The sequence below is a fragment of the Symphalangus syndactylus genome, chromosome 3 (assembly GCF_028878055.3).
Source record: "Symphalangus syndactylus isolate Jambi chromosome 3, NHGRI_mSymSyn1-v2.1_pri, whole genome shotgun sequence".
Taxonomy (NCBI): domain Eukaryota; kingdom Metazoa; phylum Chordata; class Mammalia; order Primates; family Hylobatidae; genus Symphalangus; species Symphalangus syndactylus.
This window is the reverse complement of record NC_072425.2, coordinates 14,604,027-14,626,796: the sequence shown is the minus strand read 5'-3', so window position 1 is coordinate 14,626,796 and position 22,770 is coordinate 14,604,027. Positions and strand designations below refer to the sequence as shown.

Genomic DNA, 22,770 nt, shown 5'->3' with positions numbered 1-22,770 from the left:
GAACACAGCCTTGCAAATTGCCATTTGCCCTGAGTGGGGAATGATGTACTCCAGGTGAAGTCAGCCTGCCACCTGGCAGGCGAGGTGGGTGGGAGAGACTATAGAATTATTCCTAAGGGAGCACAGAGACACCTGTGCCCCAGCTGACTCCTCCTCCCCAATGACTATGATTGACAGCGTAAGGGATCACGCCACTCCCTCCAGCTGATTCTGTCTTGCCTCCCATTCCTCCCGACATAATGGTCCAGCAGCCACTACCCATGGGCTGGAGTTGGCAGCCTGCTGAAGAGGATGGTGGGAACAAGCGAGAACCAGCTCAGCTGGAGCTGGTGCGTGGTTACTGAGCTTCTGCTGTGGGCTGGCCACCTGCTGATGTGACGTCAGAAGCTGAAGGAGCTGGTTGCTGGGTGGGCTCTCTCCAGCACTGTCCATCCTGTGAATTTCAGCACTGTATTAGTCTGTTCTCATGCTGCTGATAAAGACATACCCGAGACTGGGTAATTTATAAAGGTAAGAGGTATAATGGACTCACAGTTTCATGTGGCTGGGGAGGCCTCACAATCATGGTAGACGGCAAAAGGCACGTCTTACATGGCGTCAGGGAAGAGAGAATGAGCTGAGTGAAAAGGGAAACCCTTTATAAAAACATCAGATCTCATGAGACTTACCACCACGAGAACAGAATCGGGGGAACCACCTCCATGATTCAATTCTCTCCCACCAGGTCCCACCCCCAACACATGGGAATTATGGGAACTACAGTTCAAGGTGAGATTTGGGTGGGGACACAGCTAAACCATATCAGGTACATTCCACAGCACCTACTCGGGAGGCTGAATGCTTCACTCCCTTCACCTGAGCCTCCCGCCAGGGCTTAATGTCACTCTACTCACCTGTAGGAAATGCTCTCTTCACTCCCCAATGTCTTCTCCCAGGGGAGCAGGGACTCATATAACAATGGGCTCCTCATGGTTCTTCTTATTTTTTTAGAGTTGGGATCTCACTATGTCACCCAGGCTGGAGTGCAGTGGTGTGATCATGGCTCACAGCAGTCTCCTTGAACTCCCAAGTTCAAGAAGTCCTCCTGCCTCAGCCTCCTGAATAGCTGGGACTACAGGCACGCCACCAAACCAGGCTAATTTTTAAAAACTATTGAGAGATGGGGTCTTGTGATGTGGCCCAGGATGGAGGGCAGTGGTGCAATCATGGCTTATGATTCTTCAGCCTCAAACTTCTGGCCTCAAGCGATCCTCCTGACTCAGCCTCCTGAGTCACTGGGATGATAGGTGTGAGCCACTGAGCCTGGCTCTCCTCATGGTTATTTATTCCATAGGACGTTGGTTCTTCAGTATGCTAAAAGGAGTTTTAAAAGAATGTCCTACCCAAGTAAGTGTGGAAAATACTTCATTAAATAACACAGATTTCTTTCCTGCAGGACTTCTCAGAGCATTTACTATGCTAATGTGCATTGTGACTGGTCAACAGGGTGCTTATAGTATGGGATGCTCCCTAAAAACATTTGATAAGGGAATTTGTTTCCACACAGGACATGTATACCACAGAAACTGGGTTTTCTTCAGAAGATACTGGATTATATACTTTTGACAATCTTTCTTTTAAATTTGGAGAACAAAATATGATCTAAAACTACTTAATTATTAATAAAATACAGTGTTGGCCAGGTGCAGTGGCTCATGCCTGTAATCCCAGCACTTTGGGAGGCTGAGTTGGGTGGATTCCTTGAGTTTAGGTCAAGACGAGCCTGGGCAACATAGTGAGACCCCGACTCTTAAAAAACAAAATAAGCTGGGTGCGGTGGCTCACGCCTGTAATCCCAGCACTTTGGGAGGCCGAGACGGGCGGATCACGAGGTCAGGAGATCGAGACCATCTTGGCTAACACCGCGAAACCCCGTTTCTACTAAAAATACAAAAAATTAGCCGGGCATGTTGGCGGGCGCCTGTAGTCCCCGCTACTTGGGAGGCTGAGGCAGGAGAATGGCGTGAACCCAGGAGGTGGAGCTTGCAGTGAGCTGAGATCACGCCACTGCACTCCAACCTGGGGGACACAGCGAGACTCTGTCTCAAAAAAACAAAAACAAAATAAAGGCCGGGCACGGTGGCTCACATCTGTAATCCCAGCACTTTGGGAGGCTGAGGCGGGCGGATCACGTGGTGGCGGGCGCCTATAGTCCCAGCCACTGGGGAGGCTGAGGCAGGAGAATGGCCAGAACCCAGGAGGCGGAGCTTGCAGTGAGCCGAGATCACGCCACTGAACTCCAGCCTTGGTGACAGAGCAAGACTGTCTCAAAAAAAAAAAAAAAAAAAAGAAAGAAATATGATGTGACAAACACGGTGGCAGGTGCCTGTAAATCCCATCTACTCGGGAGGCTGAGACAGGAAGACTGCTGGAGCCTAGGAGTTTGAGACCATCCTGGACAACATAGTGAGACCCCGCCTCAATTTTAAAAAAAGACAAAGAGGCCGGGTGAGGTGGCTCATGCCTGTAATCCCAGCACTTTGGGAGGCCGAGGTGGGTGGATTGCTTGAGCCTAGGAGTTTGAGATCAGCCTGGATAAGATGGCGAAACCCCATCTCTACTAAAAATACAAAAAACTAGCCGGGCACGGTGGCATGTTTCTGTAGTCTGAGTTACTCAGGAGGCTGAAGTGAGAGGATCACTTGAGCCTGGGAAGTCAAGGCTGCAGTGAGCTGTGATTATATTGCACTATAGCCTGGGAAACAAGAGTGAAATCATGTCTCAAAAAAAAAAAAAAAGAAAGAAAAGAAAGAAACAGAGAAAGTAAATATAATCTAAGCACATCTGAAGTTTTTTTTATTTTTTGAGACAGGGCCTCACTCTGTCACCCAGGCAGGAGTGCAGTGGTGCGATTCGGCTCACTGCAACCTCCATCTCCCGGGTTCAAGCGATTCTCATGCCTCAGCCTCCCGAGTAGCTGGGACTACAGGTGCCTGGCATCACGCCCAGCTAATTTTTGTATTTTTGGTAGAGACAGGGTTTCACCATGTTGCCCAAGGTAGTCTCAAACTCCTGAGCTCAAGTGATCTGCCTGCCACAGCCTCCCAAAGTGCTGGGATTATAGGCATGAGCCACCGCGCCTGGCCGTTTTTTTGTTTTTTGAGACGGAGCTTCACTCTTTTGGCCCAGGCTCAAGTGAAATGGCGTGATCTTGGCTCACTGCAACCTCTGCCTCCCAGGTTTAAGCGATTCTCCTGCTTCAGCCTCTCGAGTAGCTGGGATTACAGGCGTGCACCACCACACCCGGCTAATTTTGTATTTTTAGTAGAGAAGAGATTTCACCATGTTACCCAGGCTGGTCTCAAACCCCTGACCTCAGGTGATCCGCCTGCCTCAGCCTCCCGAAGTACTGGGATTACAGGTGTGAGCCACCTCGCTTGGCCGTTGTTTTGTTTTTTGAGTTGGAGCTTTGCTCTTTTGGCCCAGGATCGAGTGAAATGGCACAATCTTGGCTCACTGCAACCTCCGCCTCCTGGGTTTAAGCAATTCTCCTGCCTCAGCCTCCCGAGTAGCTGGGATTACAGGCGTGCCACACACCCAGCTAATTTTGTATTTTTAGTAGAGAAGGGATTTCACCACGTTGGCCAGGCTGGTCTCAAACTCCTGACCTCAGGTGATCCACCCACCTTGGCCTCCCCAAGTGTTGGGATTACAGGCGTGGGCCACTGCACCCGGTATTTTTCTTTCCTTTTTTCTTTTTCTTTTCTTTTTTTTTTTTTGAGACGGAATCTCGCTCTGTAGCCCAGGTTGGAGTGCAGTGGCATGATCTCGGCTCACTGCAGCCTCTGCTTCCCAGGCTTAAGCGATTCTTCTGCCTCAGCCTCCTGAGTAGCTGGGATTACAAGCATGCACCACCACGCCCGGCTAATTTTTATATTTTTAGTAGAGACGGGGTTTCACCCTGTTGGTCAGGCTGGTCTCGAACTCCTGACCTCGTGATCCGCCCACCTCGGCCTCCCAAAGTGCTGGGATTACAGGTGTGAGCCACTGCGCCCGGCCGTTTTCTTTTTTTTGAGACAGGGTTTCACTGTGTCGCCCAGACTGGAGTGCAGTGGCGAGATCTCAAGCCATTCTCCTGCCTCAGCCTCCCAAGTACCTGGGATTACAGGCACGTGCCACTACCACCTGGCTAATTTTTGTATTTTTAGTAGAGATGGGGTTTCTCCATGTTGGCCAGGCGGTCTTGAACTCCTGACCTCAGGTCGATCCACCCACCTTGGCCTTCCAAAGTGCACATCTGAAATTTTAAACTTCCTAGTTGGCACATTAGCAAAAAATTTTAAAAGGTGAAATTAATTTTAATACTATATATTTAGCCCATTACATCTGAAACATTTATCAATTCAATATATAATGAAAATAAGGATATATTAATTAGGTGGTTTTTATTCTTTTCCTTGTACACGAACCTTTGGAGTTGGTGTGTATTTTGTGCTCACTGTGCATCTCAATTTGGACTGGCCACATTTCAGGTGCTCAGTGGTCACATGTGGCTGGGGGGCCTCCCTGTTGGACATCACAGGTCTAGGCGTTTGCTACAATAGGGGAGCAGACGTCTGTGAGGGTTTGGATGTCATGGTTTGGTTCCTTAGAGGAACGGAGATGAGGTGGGCAGGGCCTCATAAGCCTTGTAGAGGCTTTCCCCTGAGAGCAAAGAGAAGCTTGGCTTGGGGGATGGATGCGGAAGATTAGCACTAGAAAGTCTTACTCTGGCTGTGGTATGGGGATTTGAGAAGGAGCAAGAAAGATGCTGCGGAAATCGCTTCGATGGCTTGGAGAGAGAGTGGTGGCGGGATTCCACTGATTGTGGTGGAGGTGCAGAAAACTGTCCAGCCACCCTGGAGGCAGAGCTTGCAGCAGTGAGCCGAGATCGCGCCACTGCACACTCCAGCCTGGGCGACAGAGCGAGACTCCCGTCTCAAAAAAAAAAAAAAAAAAAAAAAGAAAAGAAAGAAAAAAGAAAACTGTCCAGCCTTGAGGGATTTTTTTTTTTTTTTAGATGGAGTTTCTACCTTGTTGCCCAGGCTGGAGTGCAATGGTGCGATGTTGGCTCGGCACGATCTCGGCTCACTGCAACCTCCGCCTCCCGGGTTTAAGTGATTCTCCCGCCTCAGCCTCCCGAGTAGCTGGGATTATAGGCATGCGCCACCATGCCCGGCTAATTTTGTATTTTTAGTAGAGACGGGGTTTCTCCATGTTGGTCAGGCTGGTCTCAAACTCCTGACCTCAGGTGATCCGCCTGCCTCGGCCTCCCAAAGTGCTGGGATTACGGGCGTGAGCCAACGCGCCCGGCAGAGGGCTCTTTAAGAATTGAAACCAACGGACAGGGTGTGGTTGATTGCCTATAGAGGATGGGATTCTGCAGAGCAGGAAGGGCCAGGAATGTTTCAGACTCTGGCTGGAGCCTTTGGTTGTCAGCGGACCATTTGTAAAGGAAGAAGGATTCTTTTTGTGGGGAGTGGACTGCGGTGAGTTATGTTTAGGGCCTGTTGAGTTCGAGATGCTTATGTGACATGAGAATGGATACTCCCGGTAATGCCCCTACCTACAGGTCCACAGACTAAGCCCTTGGAAGGGGGACCGGCCAGGGCTGTTCATCTGGCAGAGGAGGAAACCGGAGCTCAAGGATGCAGCAACTGAGTGGAGCATTCGATCCAGACTTTGCCCAACCTGTGTTTAATTTTTTCCCCGTGGACTTCCTGGAAGAGCAACCGAGCAAGCTTCCCTAACCCTACACCTAACCCTGACCCTAACCCTAACCCTAAGCCTAAGCCAAACCGTAACCCTAAACCTAACCCTCACCCTCACCCTCACCCTCACCCTCAGAAGAGTGAGCTTATGAAACCGTAGCAGGGACCCTTTTTGCTGAAAGGCAAGGGGGAGGGCTAGAGGCTGGGTTAAAATGCAGATTGCCAAGCTATACTCCAACCTCAGTCACATTCATCGTGTGTAGAATGGAAGCTAGGGATCTGGGTCATGGACAGGCCCCTCTACTATATTTTTAGTAGAGACGGGATTTCACCAAGTTGGCCAGGCTGGTCTCAAACTCCTGACCTCAGGTCTCGGTGATTCTAGAAGGCCTCCACTTTGGGGTATCTGTGGATGAGTGAAAAAATTTGACAAAATACTTTTCTTATTCAAAAGCAATGTGTGAGCTGGATGTGGTGGCACATGCCTATAATCCCATCATTTTGGGAGGACAAGGTGGAGGGATTGCTTGAGCCCAGGAGTTCAAGACCGGCCTGGGCAACATAGTGAGACCCCATCTATACAAAAAATTTTAAAAATTAGCTGGGTGTGGTGGTGTGTGCCTGTAGTCCTGCTGCTAGGGAAGCTGAGGCAGGAAGATCACCTGAGCCTGGGAGGTCAAGGCTGCTGTGAGCCATGATCGTGCCACTGCACTCCAGCCTCGGTGACAGAGTAAGACCCTGTCTCAAAAACAAACAAACAAAAACCACAAAAGAAAAACACAGAAGCAATGTGTTTAATTGTAGAAAACAATCTGTATAAAATACAGAGGAGCCAGGGCGCGGTGGCTCACGCCTATAATCCCAGCACTTTGAGAGGCCAAGGCGGGTGGATGACCTGAGGTCAGGAGTTTGAGACCAGCCTGGCCAACTTGGTGAAATCCCGTCTCTACTAAAAATATAAAAAAAATTAGCTGGGCGTGGTGGCATGCGCCTGTAATCCCAGCTACTTGGGAGGTTGAGGCAGGAGAATCACTTGAACCCTGGAGGTGGAGGTTGCAGTGAGATGAGATCTCACCATTGCACTCCAGCCTGGGCAACAGATCGAGACTCCATCTCAAAGAAAAAATAAAAAAAAAAAAAATAAAATAAAATACAGATGAGATTCTGAAATTAGTGGTGATGGTTACACAACATAGCAAATATACTAAAATGGCTGAATGTGTGCTAATTTAAAATGATGAAATTTATGTGAATTATATCACAAGGAAAAAATGCAGATGAGAGAAAAAATAAAAGTGACTTGTAATCTACCTATACTGACAACTGATAGGATTCCCTGGAAGCCTGTCCTTCAGACAGCTTCCTACACGGGTGCAGAGATTTATTTTCTTTTTTTTTTTGAGACGGAGTCTCGCTCTGTCGCCCAGGCTGGAGTGCAGTGGCGCAATCTCAGCTCACTGCAAGCTCCACCTCCCAGGTTCACGCCATTCTCCTGCCTCAGCCTCTCCGAGTAGCTGGGACTACAGGCGCCTGCCACCACGCCCGGTTAATTTTTTTGTATTTTTAGTAGAGACAGGGTTTCACCATGGTCTCGATCTCCTGACCTCGTGATCCGCCCGCCTCGGCCTCCCAAAGTGCTGGGATTACAAGCATGAGCCACCGCGCCCGGCCAGAGATTTATTTTCATTATTCTATACACAACGGTTTATAACCTGGGTTTTAAAAATCATTTAATTTAATTTATTTATTTATTTTGATACGGAGTCTCACTCTGTTGCCCCGGCTGGAGTGCAGTGGTGCAATCTTGGCTTACTGCAACCTCTGCCTTCCGGCTTCAAGCGATTCTCGTGTCTCAGCCTCCCAAGTAGCTGGGACTACAGGCAGTGCACTATCATGCCCAGCTAATTTTTGTATTTTTAGTAGAGACAGGGTTTCACCATGTTGACCAGGCTGGTCTCAAACTCCTGACCTCAGGTGATCTGCCCACCTCAGCCTCTCAAAGTGCTGGGATTACAGGCGTGAGTCACCGTGCCCAGCCTGGTTTTGTTTCTTTTGAACATAGACCTCAACATCCTCCTTGTGTGTTTCACAGACATCTCAGATCCATTGCTGAGATCATCACCCCCTCTCTGAACGTGGTCCTCCTCTGGTGACCCCATTTTGAGAAATGCATCCATCCCTCAGGTGCTCCTGGACACCACCAGGGGGCCACCCTGACGCCTCTCTCTCCTGTGGGGCTGCTCTCCCCAACCCAGAGATCCACGGTCATGCCTTCCTCTCTTGTCCCTCCAACCCACATCTAATCAATGGCCACTCAATTTCCCAAGTCCTCAGTGGCATCTCTGCCTTTACCCTGCCTGCTCCAATCTGCACAGCAGCCAGAAGTATCCCTTAACCTGTGAATTGGCCATGACACCCCAACTTGAAGATGGGCTGCACGTTTTTCATTTGTTTGGTTGTTTTTTTTTTTTTTTTTTGAGATGGAGTTTCACCCTTGTTGCCCAGGCTGGAGTGCAGTGGCGCGATCTTGGCTCACTGCAACCTCTATCTCCCAGATTCAAGCACTTCTCCTGCCTTAGCCTCCCAGTAGCTGGAATTACAGGCACGCGCCACCATGCCTGGCTAATTTTTGTATTTTTAGTAAAGATGGGGTTTCACCATGTTGGCCAGGCTGGTCTCAAACTCCTGACCTCAGGTGATCTGCCGGCCTCGGCCTCCCAAAGTGCTGGGATTACAGGTGTGAGCCACTGCGCCCAGCCTGGGCTGCACGTTTTTTTCACTTAAACATCAAAGTCCTGTAGCGGAAAGACCTGGAACCTCTGCTTCTTGGATTGCGACCAGGGCATCAGAGAGCAGATCTGAGTCCTTCATGTGGTGGCTCAGGCTCAGCATTTTCAGCTGATGTGGGCAGGGACCTTTTCAGCTAAAAACCAGGTCAGGAAGAGGGATGGCTGGTCCCAAGGCCCAGCACTTTCCCACATGCTGTCCCCACACCACGGGGGTCCGAAACACTCCCCCCACCCTTCCCCAAGCAGTTCCCATGCTTCTCCCTCCTTCCTAAAACACATTCTTCCCCGGCTTCCAGGACTACCCCCTGGTGGTCTTCCTACCTCCCCGCCAGCACCCCTGCTGTCTCCCTGACCTGACCTTCTCAGCCTATACTCCCTCCCTCGGTGACCTCATCCTGTCTCAAGACTTTAAAGGGCATCTCTGCCAGGATGGCTCCCAGTGCATACCTGCAGCCTGGACCTGTCGCTGAACTCCGGGCGCCTGTGCCACCTGCTTTCTCCCGTCACCACTTGGACATCTAGTAAGCATTTCACACTTCACCTGTCTGCAGTAAGATTCCAGCTCTTCCTGTCCAAACCTGTCCACTCCCCATCTTAGCAAACAGAAACCCCACTCTTCCATATGCTCAGCTCAGAAACCCTGGCCTTGTCCTTGAGTCCCCTCTCTGTCTCATACCTTCCAGCCCCCAAATGTCTCTCCTGCTTCTAAGCATACTCCATCCACTCCTGCTTTCCCCTGAAGCCCCTGCCCCGGCTGAGCCCCAGGCCCCAGAAAGTTTTCAGATGGGGATGGCCTTGCTGGCCTGGAGGAGCTCATTCTGCAGAGGAGGTAGGATGGGCCCCAGCTGGAGGGATCTGGTGTAGACTTGGGAGCAGAATGTCTCCCAACCTTGAGGACCAACTCAGAGGAGACAGCAGTGAGGGAATCCTGCTCTCACTACCCTCAAAATGTCACCGAGTGTAGCCAGTTCTGTGTCCTCCACGGCCACACTACACGTGGCCATCACCACCTCCTGGCTGATGATACAGTGACCTCTGGCAGGTCCCCATTCCTACCCGTCTGTGCCCGGAGTCAGTTCTCCCTGCAGCAGCAGCCGAGGGGGCCGGCTAAGCACATCAGATCCCTTAAGTCGGGAGTCTGACCTTGCCTCCCCACTCTGCGCCTTGCCCTTTAAAGCCCACCTTACTGTACTCCTGCAAGGCCACACACGAGGCTGCACGTGGGCCAGCTGGGCTCCACCTGGGCTCTGCCACAGGGCCTGGGAGATGCCCCCCCTCTGCTCTCAGTGAGGCTCCTTCTCCAACCAAAACCACACACCTCCGGCCCTCAACCCTTCCCATTTTCTTTCCTGCCTCATTTTTCTTCTGTCACCTGTGAGATACATTCTACTCATGCAGTGTATTTATGGTTTCTTCTTTTCTTTTCCCTTCCTTCCTTCCCTCCCTCCCTCCCCTTCCTTCCTTCCTTCCCTCCCTCCCTCCCCTTCCTTCCTTCCTCCCTTCCTTCCTTCCTTCCTTCCTTCCTTCCTTCCTTCCTTCCTTTCTCTTTCTTTTCCTTTTCTTTTCTTTTCTTTTCTTTTCTTTTCTTTTCTTTTCTTTTCTTTTCTTTCTGACAAAGCCTTGCTCTGTCACTCAGGCTGGAATGCACTGGTGTGATCTCAGCTCACCACAACCTCTGCCTCCCAGGTTCAAGTGATTCTCCTGCCTTAGCCTCTCAAGTAGCTGGGACTACAGGCACGCACCACCATGCCCGGCTAAGGGGTTTCACTATGTTGGCCAGGCTGGTCTTGAATCCTGACCTCGTGATCCGCCCGCCTTGGCCTCCCAAAGTGCTGGGATTACAGGCATGAGCCACTGCGCCCCCGTGTTTCTGGTTTCTATGCTGCACTTATGCATGTTGCTTATTGTTTATAGCACTCTCCCCTCACTAAAGTGTAAGGTCCCTGATGGCAGGGATCTGGTCTATGTCCCCAGGGCACATAGTAGGTGTTTAGAAAAATGTCCCGAATGATGGGATGAGTCTGTGGAGTCCCTGAGTTCCTTGGCAGGTGTTCCCATTTATGTTCCCCCACCCTCTCCATTCCTTGCATGGTGTTTGCTGCCAGTGTGATTTTGTGATCACTGTGCAGCAGGTCGGGTCAGATCCATGAGCTCCCATGTCGGTCTCAGTGCCCAGCACGGCACCTGGCGCAGGGGCAGTGAGCAAGAAATACTCACAGGATGAGTACCCGGGTTTCTTTGGTGTGTGTGTGTGTGTGCATGAGTGTGTGTGTGTGAATGCGTGTGTGTGTGAGTGTGTGTGTGTTGAAACAGGGTCTCATCACCTAGGCTGGAGTGCAGTGGTGCAAACAGGGCTTACTTCAGCCTCCACCTCCTAGGCTCAAGCAATCCTCCTGCCTCAGCCTCCCGAGTAGCTGAGACTACAGGCATGTGCCAGCATGCCCAGTAATTTTTTTTTGTATTTTTTGTAGGAACGGGGTTTCACCATGTTGCCCAGGCTGGTCTTGAACTCCTGAGCTCGAGTCATCCACCTGCCTTGTCCCCCCAAAGTGCTGTGATTATAGGCATGAGCCACCATGCCTGGCCTGCCGTCCCTCCCTCCCTCCCTCCCTTCCTTCCTTCCTTCCTTTCTCTTTTTTTCTCTTCTCTTTTCGTGTGTGTGTGTGTGTGTGTGTGTGTATGTGTGTGTGTGTGTGAGAGAGAGAGAGAGAGTCAGGGTCTCTCTCTGTCACCAAGGCTGGAATGCAGTGGCACAATGACGGCTTAATGCAGCCTCACCCTGCTGGGTTCAAGTGATCCTTCCACTTCAGCCACCCGAGTAACAGGGAGTTAGGCATGTGTCACCAAGCCCAGCTAACTTTCAAAAATTTTTGTAGAGATGAGGTCTCCCCTGCCAGGCTGGTCTTGAACTCCTAAGCTCAAGTAATCCTTCCACCTCAGCCTCTCAAAGTGCTGGGATTAACCAGCATGAGCCACTGCACCCAGCCTGAGCACCTGGGTTTCTAAAGGGCTTTAACTACTACCGCTGTCATCCAGCCAGGCCCTGGTTCCCGTGCTGGCTCTCCCTCCTCCCAGGCAGGATGCTCAGCACAGTCTGGTCAACTCTTTTTTTTTTGAGACGGAGTCTCGCTCTGTCACCCAGGCTGGAGTGCAGTGGCGCGATCTCGGCTCACTGTAAGCTTCGCCTCCCGGGTTCCCGCCATTCTCTTGCCTCAGCCTCTCCGAGTAGCTGGGACTACAGGCGCCCGCCACCACGCCTGGCTAATTTTTTGTATTTTTAGTAGAGACGGGGTTTCACCGTGGTCTCGATCTCCTGACCTCGTGATTCGCCCGCCTCGGCCTCCCAAAGTGCTAGGATTACAAGCGTGAGCCACCGCGCCCGGCCTCAGTCTGGTCAACTCTTAGCCCCCCACTGTGGGCCCCTCACTGCTGTCCACTCTGAGTTGGTCCTCAAGGTTGGGACATTCTGCTCCCAAGTCTATACCAGATCCCTCCAACTGGGCCCACCTCCTCTGCAGAATGAGCTCCCCAAGCCAGCAAGTCCGTCCCCATCTGAAGACTTCCTGGGGCCTGGGGCTCAGCCTGGGCAGGGGCTTCAGGGGAAAGCAGGAGTGGATGGAGTATGCTTAGAGGCAGGAGAGATATTTGGGAGCTGGAAGGCACTCGGCCCTGCTCAGGGTTCCTCTGAGCTTTCTGGACCCTCCGAGGTTAGAACACTGTGGAAAGAAGGGAGAAAGAGACCCCACTCCTGCCTCATCCCCGCTAGCTCCGGGGAGGGCTGCCTCATCCTCCCCGCTCTCTCCCCTACCCCAGGGCCCCAGCACCGGGTGTCATTCTTTCCTCCGTCCTTCGCTCATTCACAGAGATTTGCTGGGTAACCACGACACCTCAGGCGGCCTTCTAGGTTATGGAGATGCCTCTGCCCTCTGGGAGGGTGTTCTCCCATGGAAGAGACAAACGATGCAGAAAACATAGGTGACGTTTGTGATGGATGTGAAGGAGAGAAACTAAAGCTGGAAAGGATAGGAGAGGTCTCAAGATGTGATGATATGTTGGATGAGGTGGACCGGGAAGGCCATGCTGGACCTACCCCCTGGACCACACCCCCCAACGCCAATCCACTGGCCTCTGTCCATTCAGGTGGAGCCTGTCACCCCAGCCTCGGCTCAGAGAAACAGCTCTGAGCAGCTCTGACCCGTCACTCTCTGCTGAAGTCCTTTCATGGGCGCTGGTGGGCAGGGGCCCAGCTCCTCGGCGAGGGGCCTCTCTTGGCCTGCCCCGTGGGCCCTGCCCTTCTCCCAGGTCCCCTGTGCCTGCAGCCGTGCGCAAGCCCGCAAGCCGGGGAGCTCTCCCTCGGCCGTGCAGGCCTCCCCGCCTCTCCAGGTTGCCTGGGCCAGAACGCGTCTCCATCCACCTCCCTTCCTGACCCTGGGTTTGGAGGTCACCTGCCCCCGGGCCGAGAGTAGGTGCCCCCACCGCTATCTGCGGCATCCGGCACAGCCCTGCCCGCCCTGCGAGGGCTGGGGCGCTCCTGCCCCGTGGGCCGCCGTGTCCCCGGCACCCCATGAATCCGTGTCGAATGAATGAGTGTCTCCGGGCCGGGACTTGGCCTCATTCACATCCGATCTTCCGGGCCCTCCCCGCCGCGGCGGGGACCGGAGCGCCAGAGCTGGATTCGGGGAGGGGGTGGCTGCCCCGCCCTGGGGCCGCGTTGAGCCGAGGGGACGCCCCTCCGGCGGGCTGGCGGGGCCGGGGTCCCGCTGGCGGAGGCCGCGGCCAGGCGGGTGCGGGGCGGGGGGTGGCGCCGGGCGCTGAGTGGCGGCTCCGGGTCCACCCCTGGCGCGCGGGTGCGGGCGGGAGGCGGGAGGCGGGAGGCGGGGAGCGCAGGGGCGGCGGCAGGCGGGAGGCAGCAGCGAGCATGTGCCGCGGAGCCCAGTAACCAGGGACGACCGCGGCCACAGCGCGCCGGCGCCGGCGCCCAGCCCAGGCAGCCCCGCGCCGCGGCGCCCGGACCGCCCGGGCCTGCCCAGCGGCCGCCCCACGCCCCGGGCGCCCCGGCGCCAACAGCCGCGCAGCGCAGCGCAGCGCGGGCGCCGCAGACAAAGGCGCGGCCCCGGCCTGGCCCGCCCGGCCCAGCCGCTCCTGCTGGGCGCCCCGACCGGGTCCGGCCCGGGGGGGCGGGGGCCGCGGCCGCCGAGGATGGGGAAATCCAACAGCAAGTTGAAGCCCGAAGTTGTGGAGGAGCTGACCAGGAAGACCTACTGTGAGTGCTCCCAGCCCCCCGCCCGCGCCCCGCGCCCCGCGCCCCGCGCCCCGCGGTCACCCCGACACCCACCGCCCCCGCCCCCCGGACCCGAGGGCTACCCGTTCCGCGCTGCCGCCTCCGCTCCGTCCTCCCCTCCCGGCCTCCGCTGTGGACCCCTCGGAGGTTCCCGGGCCGCGCCCCTGCCCCCCGCCCGGCCCCATTGTTCTGGCACCCCTTGCCCGGGGAGTGCGCGCCGGTCGGCGTGCGCGGCGCCACCCCTAGGTCCGGAGGGGCAGCCCCAGCCCCCCGGCGGCCCCCTCTCCGCAGAGCTGTCCCAACGGACAGGGGCTGTTGCGAGGGTGGGGCGGTGGTCCCGGGAGGGGGCGCCCGGCTGCGCGGAGCCGACTGGCACGAGCGCGCGGGGCTGGTGATTCATGCATCACGATGCTGCCGCCGCCGCTGCTGCGAGATTGGCCTGTCGCCCCCTCCCTGCCCCGTTCGTGTGTGGGGGGTGGCAAGACTTGGCACAGCGCTCGTCGTGCGGTGATGGTGGCGAAGGGTCCCCGGCACCCTGTGGGTTGCAGCACTTACAGGCTGGATTCTCCCAGGCCCCGTCTCTGTCTGCCAGACCGGGAAATGGGTTTCTAGAGCCCAGGCCATCTAGGCCGCGTGTGATCATTAGCTGTCGCGGGCTGCCCGGAGGAGGAGGGCCTGTCCTTTCTGGACGTCTCCAGATCAGTCTCAGTGTGTCTCCCTCCATTTGCCTAACTTCACAACTCTGCAGTCCTCTTGCAGCCCTAGTTTCTCCATACCAGGCTTCCCCCTTCCCTGCAGCCTCTCCGGAGGTGTCCTGGCATACCAGGGGTTAATGGCAATGGGTCCAGACCACCCAGGGGATGGCCAGAGGGAAGGCTTCAGCACTGGGGTCTGGAAGGACCTCTGCCTGGGTGTTTGACTTGGAAGGGGACAGTGGCTCTGGGCTTGGGTTGGAATTCAGAACCCATCCCCGGGCAGCTGCGTGGGCCCAGGCCCTCTGCACCACCCCTGGAGGCAGCAGCTTGACCGCCAGCCCCATGTGTTGATGGAGGCTGGGGAGGCAGCTCCTGGTGGTGCATTGCACAACCTCTGCTCCCCGCTTCCCCCCACTCCATCGATCTTCTGGGCACGTCTGCAGGTCTGTCCAAGCCCACGCTTCAGCTCCATGCCCCTCACCCCTCATGCTTGGAACAAAGGGGGCTTTCCTGAGCGGGTGCTAGTCTGCTGCGAGGTGCTGGCCCTTCTCCTGTGGAATCCTGCAGCATGGAGCTCACATCCCAGGAGCTGCTACCTGGAAGGGGTGAAGCCCCTGGGCACAGGGGCTGCTCTCACCCTCTCCCCAAGGTGGGCAGGTGGGTGGCCCATTCCAGTCTGGCTGCTGTTTTGTGAGATTCGCTGGGGCCTCCTTCAAGCTAAGTCCAGATGTGGCCCACAGCCGCCAGCAGGTGGACTTCCTGGGTCCCTGTGCCAGGGGAGGGTGAGGACACAGTGGGCTTCATCAGGAGTGGTGGGCATGGGCTGCATGGGATGCCTCCATCATGGTGGGACACGGTAGTGAAGCCAGGTTTCCTGCTCATTGAGCATGTCACGTGCCAAGCTCTTGGCATCGTTAGCACCTTGACTCCACCACAACTGCTCTACCAGGCTGGGTGCTGCTACGATCTCCATTTACAGATGGGGAAACTAAGGCTCAGAGGGGCAAAGTGGCCTTCCTATGATCCCACAGCTAGTGACCAGGCAGTGCCAGGACTTGAACTCCGGTCTGTCCTGCTCCAAGGCTAGTGAGTGATCTCAGACCTCATGCCAAGAGCTCTTCTGGGCCAGGCACAGTGGCTCACGCCTGTAATCCCAGCACTTTGGGAGGCCGAGGCGGGTGGACCAGCCTGACCAACGTGGAGAAACCCCCGTCTCTATTAAAAATACAAAATTAACTGGGCATGGTGGCACATGCCTGTAATCCCAGCTACTCGGGAGGCTGAGGCAGGAGAATCGCTTGAACCCGGGAGGCGGAGGTTGCGGTGAGGTGAGATTGCTTCAAGAGCGAAACTCCGTCTCCAAAAAAAAAAAAACAAGGCTCTTCTGGATATCTTTTTCTGGCTTTTGCTAGAAGCCCATGATGGTGGATTCTAAATGAGAAGGGCCTGGGGTGATCATCCTGTCTGGCCCCCTCCTCCGGGCAGATCTGTCAACTTTGAGAGAAGTTGAGTCAACAAAGCTTTGTTAGGAACTGGCCCTTGTGGTGCTGGGCTGGGCTATTTTTAAAGGCCTTTGGAGACGTGGAACAGTTTTGGGCAGGGAGAGAGTTGGCCTGGGTACTTTTCCTCTGTCGAAGCCCTTATTAGGGGTGGGCTGTTGGAGGTGGCAGTGGGTTCATTGGCCTCCTGTCTGTCTCCCGCGCTGACGTCAGCTCCCTGGTGCAGGCCCTTGTGTGTGGAGCTCACAGCTGTGTTCCCCCTCATGTGTTGGCCTTTAGTAGGTTCACAGAATGAAAAGTCTCCCAACAGGACAAGCAGAGAAAGCCTCCAGCTTGTTCTCCGGCCCCCAGATGGGCTTCCTTCTGATGGGGAGTGGAGCCATCTGCTCTTTGTTCTGGGGGATTCTGTGTATGGGGTCAAGAGAAGCGCCCCGGGAAGGACTCTCAAATGTCAGAATCTCCTGGTTGATTAATAAACATGAAGGTACCTGGGCTGTCCTCCCGGATTTCCGATTCTTTAGGTCTGGCTGGGGCCCAGGAATTTGCATCCTTGACAAGTGTTTGTGCTGCAGATCGTGGTCCTGGGGAGCCCCGATTGAAGACCACAGTTCCAGTGTATGCTGGGGGGTCCTAGCCCACCTTGTGCATAGCTGGCCACAGTGCCAAGGGGGCCTAGAGGGGAGCCGTGGGTCCACGTCCGAGTTGGTGCTGGGCAGTGTCCTTGGTAGGCGCCTCTGGCTCTGTCTGTGGTGGTCTGTGTGTGTGAGGAAGCAGGAGTGTCTAAAGGCCCCAGCAGTGTGGCCCTCACTGGACACACCGGGATTCCACCTGGCTCAAACCCTAACCCAATCCTCAGCCTTCCACCAGCAACAGGTTAGGGAGAGGTGGACGGGGTCACTCTGCAGCCAAGACTTAGACAGTGGCAGTCACCATTGTGGACAGCCCAGTTTCTTTGAGGTCTGGCCCGCTCTCTTCCAACCCGCTGGTGAGGCTGTTGGCATCCCTGTGTGTCCCGGCTGTGGGATGGGCCGGTCCCCTCACCTACCTGAGCCTCAGTTTCCTCATCTGCAAAATAGGTGTGCTCATGGTACCTGAACTCAGAGGATGTGAGAAGTCAACAGAGTACCTCGTGCAGCGTGGGGCCTGATATGTGGCGTGGGGTATGTGGTCAGTAAATGCCAGTGATCGTAATTAATGCTTATTTGTTCATTTTTTTTTTTTTTTTTGGAGATAGGGTCTGGCTGTGTTGCCCTGACTGGAGTGCAATGGTGCAATCATGGCTCACTTAAACCTTGACCTCCTGGGCCCAAGCAATCCTCCTGCCTCAGCCTCCCCAGTAGCTGGGACCATGGGTGTGCAACACCACACCTGGCTAATTCAAAAAATTTTTTTTCAGAGTTAGGGTCTTGCCCTTTTGCCTGGGCTGGTCTCAAACTCTTGGCCTCAAGCAATCCTCCTGCTTTGGCCTCCCAAAGTTTTGGGATCACAGGCCTAAGCCACCGCACCCAGCCTTAATATATATCATTTTGACCATACAATACAGCTTCATCTTGAACTGGGCTTATGTGTATTTTGTGGGCAAATTTCTTCTCTCCGCAGAGGAATCTTCCTATGACTCTGGTCTTTGTGCCTGGCACAGAAAAGATGACATCTATGACTGCTGTGCCTGAATCCCAGCAGGGGCCTGCTCTTACGTGTAGCGGCCTCCCCAGCCCCACTTGTGAATTGTGAAGCTGCCCTGGCCTGTCCATTAAGTGCTCACTGTCTGCCAGGCATGGAGACAGAGGGGTGGACGAGAGAGATGGAATCCCTGTGGCCTCAGGAGGAAAGCAGCCGGGTTATCTGAAAACTCGAGCATGAGGGCGCGAGCCATTTGTGGTGGTCTGAGTTGCATCCCCTTAAAGGCTTCTGAGGCCACTGCAGGCTCAAGTCAGCCAGGCCCAAGAGGCAGAACCTCTACCCTCCTCCCCTCTCCTCCTCCTTCTCCCCATGATGTTTGCCCGCCCTTCCCAGGGACCCTCGGTCCGGGACTCAGGGGTGGCCACCTCCTCCCTGTTGCCCTTGGTCAGCCCAGGCTCTGCCTTGACTTTGCCTGCCAACCTTGACTCTCCTCTGCCTTTTCCCTGATGCCCAGAATGGTGCCCGGCACACAGGAGCATGTGGAGGGCAGGAGCCCGCGGCTGGCGCCTCTGTGACCCTGAGCAGAGGATGGGTCCCTGGCTCCAGGTTGGGGTCAGCAGTTGGGTTCTTGGGTGTCTCTGGTCGTGGACTGTCCTGGGGCCCATGAGGGTCCCTTCCTCTAGGGTGAGGAATATTCTCTGATCATCACTCCCCACCCGACTCTGCTCAACCAGGGTGGGGCAAGCCGCTGCCTTCGGGAGGCAGTCACTGGAGACCGTCTTGGGACAAAGCTGGGGGTTGTGTGATGGCTGCGTGGGGACACGGAGGGCCCACAGCCAGGCACAGGGTGAGCCACAAGGAGAGGAGAGGAGCAACGCAAGGGAGGGGCTTCGGCCGTCCCTGTACATCCCGTGTGCGTGGGTGTGAACCAAGGAGGCCTTTCCTTTCTGACAGTGGAGCAGAGCAGCAGCAAGAGAGACTGAGGTGGACACTCAGCATCGGGATGGGCATCTGGGCAAGAAACATCACCTGTGTTATTAGGAGAGGTCTCGATCCCCTGGGGTGCGGGACCGGGTCCTCACTCGGCCTTGGTGACCTTGGGGAAGTCCCTTGGCCTCTCTGAGCACCAGTTTGCTCATCCATCAGACCTGCCTTCCAACTCCATGGATCTAAACAGGAGAAGCTTTGCAGTCCGGGGAGCGGGCCAGAAAGACAAAGGGGTTGTTTGGCAGGAGAGTCCCTGGGAGGGAAGGAGGGCTCAGGGGCGAGTTCTGCGGTTCTGGCCCCCTCCTTGGGCAAACCTCCTCTCACCGGCTTCACTTTTCCCCTCTGGAAAATGGGCAGTTTTGGAAGCCCTCAGTGTTGGGGAGGATTCGGGGCATATGAAGGGTTTAGCCTGGTGCCTGGTTCTGAGGGGAACCTTTATTTATTTATATTTTTATTTCTATAGAGATGGGGTCTCGCTATGTTGGCCAGGCTAGTCTCGAACTCCTGGCCTCAAGCGATCTCCTCCCATCTCGGCCTCCCGAAGTGTTGGGATTACAGGCATGAGCTGCTGCGCCTTGCCATGAGGGGAACCTTTCAAAACTCTCCTGGCAGCAGCTGGTCCTGGGGGTGCAAGTCTTCCGCATCCAGGGCAGGATGGCCGAGGGTGCCTATGGCTGCCCCGTTGTACAGAGAGGGAAGGGGCAGCTGGTGAATGGCAGGGACTCACCCAGGTGCCAGAGCCCAGCCTCCTCCTCACAGCCTCTTTTTGCCCTTTCTGCCTCCTTGGGCTCCAGGTTAAATGGGACCCAGCTTCTCCCTTCCCTACATCACCCCGCAGGGTTCTCCCATCTCCCCATGTCAGGGGAAAGCCCTTTTCCCTGGCAGAGGCCTTGGGATCGGACCCGGCTCCTGCTGCTCCCAAGGCCTGTCTTGAGCCCCTTTGGGGCAAGGCGTGGGCAGTTGGGGGGTGTCCTGTCGAGTGGGCCGGGCCTGTGTCACCCTCTGGGAGGCCACAGGAAGGAATTTGGACATTATTCGAGATCCGTAGGGAGCTGTGGAAAGGAGATGATGGAGACACATTAGATTTGGGTTTAGAAAAATTGTTGGCTGCAGTTCACAGAATGGACTGGCGGGGAAGAGGGGTGGTAATGAGACCGAAGGTGATCATGGTGATGAACTGGGGTATGGGTGGAGATGTCATGAAAGACAGATTCCAGATATATTTAGGAGGAAGACTCAGTAGGACTTGGTTTCCCTTCCCTCCCCTCCCCTCCCCACCCCTCCCCTCCTCCCCACCCCTCCCCTCCTCCCCACCCCTCCCCTCCCCTCTACTCCCCTCCCCTGCCCTCCCCTCCCCTGCCCTCACCTGCTCTCCCCTCCCCTCCCCTCCCCTCCCTTCCTTCTCCTCTTTTTTTTTTGAGATGGAGTCTCTGTCACCCAAACTGGAGTACAGTGGCACGATCTTGGCTCACTGCAACCTCCACCTCCCGGGTTCAAGCAAATCTCCTGTCTCAGCCTCCCGAGTAGTTGGGGATTGCAGGCACCCGCCACCACTCCCAGCTAATTTTTGTATTTTTAGTAGAGATGGGGTTTCACCATATTGGTGAGGCTGGTCTCGAACTCCTGACCTCAGGTGATTCACCCACCTTGGCTTCCCAAAGTGCTGGGATTACAGGCGTGAGCCACTGTCCCTGGCCTCATAGTTTTCATTACCTTGTAAATTTGGGATTATCTACCTTTTATTGTCTGACTTAAAAAAACCTGACCGTTCTGAAAGTTTGCCTGTATCATGAACTATGCTTTTAGAGCATGATTTTTTTTCATGGTGCATCGTATAAACAGAACATATTTTATTTAATCCCCTGTCATTGGACAGTTAGGTTCCTCCTCCCATATTAAAAATACTGTGATGAACATCTTTGTACCAAATCTTTGCATGAATGTCTTTGCACTAAATCTTTGCCCTTATCTTTTCTTGAAGATAAGAACCCAGAAGAGGGTTATGGAGTTAAAAGGCTGGGGATGTTTTGAAAGGCTTTTGATTAAAAATTGCTGAATTGCTCTCTAGAAAGGCTGTTCCAATTTACAGTTTCAGCAAAAGTAGATGAGAGAGTACCTATTTCTCTGCATTCTTGCCAGCACTGGGTATTACTGTTTTCCTTAATTCTTGCCAATTTTATGGGGAGGAAAAGAGGTGGCTCACTGTCTCAATGTTTATTTCTTTGATTACTATGAAATAGAATCCTAGAATCTTTCAGCTGGAGGAGACTCTTGGGGCCAAGTAGTTCAATGCCCTCATTTTACAAGTAGGCAAATTAAGTGCCAGAAAGGTGAAGCATCTTCCCCAAGGTCACACAGCAAATATGTGGCAGGAACCGCTTTGTTCCTGTCAGGGCACCTTCCACTGTGCCAAGGTGGGTTGGCTGTTGGGGTTCAGATAGGGATGTCTGGCCTTCTTTTTATCTATCTATCTATCTATCTATCTATCTATCTATCTATCTATCTATTGAGATGAAATCTCACTTCTGTCACCCAGGCTGGAGTGCAGTGGCGCGATCTCGGCTCACTGTAACTGCCACCTCCCAGGTTCAAGCTATTCTCCTGCCTCAGCCTCCTCAGTAGCTGGTATTAGAACGTGCATCACCACAGCTGGCTAATTTTTGTATATTTAGTGGAGACGGGGTTTTGCCATTTTGGCCAGGTTGGTCTCAAACTCCTAGCCTCAAGTGATCCACCCACCTTGGCCTCCCAAAGTGCTGGGATTACAGGCGTGAGCCACCACGCCTGGTCTAGGGATGTCTTGACTTCTTCACTGAAGTCTTTATGCTGGGGTTCATCTTGCCCCAAATATCTCTAGCACTCTGGTAAGAAAAAAAGCCAATATAAATTAAAAAGCACGTCATCATTATGGTCATAACAAGATGAATCAATTTTCACATTCTGTGTGTGATCTATTTTGCAGGGCAGAGAGTGTCAGAGATTACCTTGCAGCATTTCTAGGTAACTTGAGATTGGGGTCACATTCTGACGGAGGGCAGAACAGCAGGTGCTGAGGGCTTGAAGGTCAGTTCTGCTGTTTCCTGGCTGGGCGATCCTGGCCAGCTCCTTACGTCTCTGAGCTCTGCGGTCCCTTGCTCATGAGACAGGGATGTTTGCACAGGGATCTGCACATAGTAAGTGCTCAGTAAATGCTCTCCCAGGAAGGAGGCTGCTGGACCAGCCATATCAGGGACAGCCGTTCTTGGCCACTCCCTTGGGCACTCACAGAGTGAGCTGTCACAGGCTCTCGGCTGAATTGGGAGTGAGTAGCAAATGTGGAGGGCCTCTGTGGTGGCCCGACTGGGTTCGTGGCTGGATTGTTCTGTATCCAGCTCCTGGCTTGGTGAGTTGGGGAGGGAGAAGCGGTTGTGGCAGGCTGGCTTTTAGGCTCCTGTGTGCCCAGGGGCTCAGAGGATAGACAGCAGCATGCCTGGGCTTCAGTCCCAGGACCATCATGGCCTGGACAGTGGCTTTGGAGCCACTAGTTTCCTCTGGGACTCAGTTTCCCTTTCTGTACAATGTTCAAATTGCCAGATAGTGAGACCCAGTGGGGAAGGTACGTCAGGGCCCCAGGGACGGAGTGTGCTTGGGCTCTGGTGTTCAAGACCCAGGCCCTTGGATCTTCTCAGCCTCAGGCATGGTTCTTAGCCTCTCAATGCCTCAGTTTTCTTATCTGGGAGTTGGGGATAAGGGACGTCTACCACGCAGAGCTGTGTGTGCGGGGTTAGGAATAACAGACATTGAACTTGGTGGTTCATCTCGGCACTCCCTTTGCTCATGGTGGTGATGGAGGATCTGCGAGCTGCGGCGCAGGACTGTCAGGGGCTGTCGCTGTGGTGAGAGTCTGGTATTAGGCATGTTCTGTGTGACCCAGGCCTGTCCTTGGTGTTCACATGTGTTCCTCACCAACTCCACCCAGGAGCCCCGTGGGGTCCCCGTTTTACAGATGAGGAAATGGAGGCTCAGAGTGGACGAGAGCTGGCTCATGGTCCCACGGCTGGAGAGTGGTGCCATTGGGGTCTGACCCCCGTCCCCTCTCAGCCTGGAGTCTGCACACTGAAGCCCTGGGCTGTGGTGAGGGGCCCCTGCTTGGTGGAGGTGCCAGGGAGCCGCCACGGAGGTGTGCAGGTG

At 54.5% G+C, this 22,770-nt stretch overlaps 1 protein-coding gene across 1 annotated transcript in view; it reads left to right on the top strand.

The window, feature by feature from the left end:
- The first annotated feature begins 13,451 nt into the window (after positions 1-13,451).
- NCS1 (neuronal calcium sensor 1) overlaps positions 13,452-22,770 on the top strand; it is a 64,464-nt gene continuing 55,145 nt past the window's right edge. Inside the window, exon 1 of the mRNA XM_055270710.2 lies at positions 13,452-13,781. Within this exon, the coding sequence (XP_055126685.1) occupies positions 13,718-13,781 (64 nt within the window). The 5' untranslated portion in view covers positions 13,452-13,717. The remainder of the gene's footprint in view (positions 13,782-22,770) is intronic.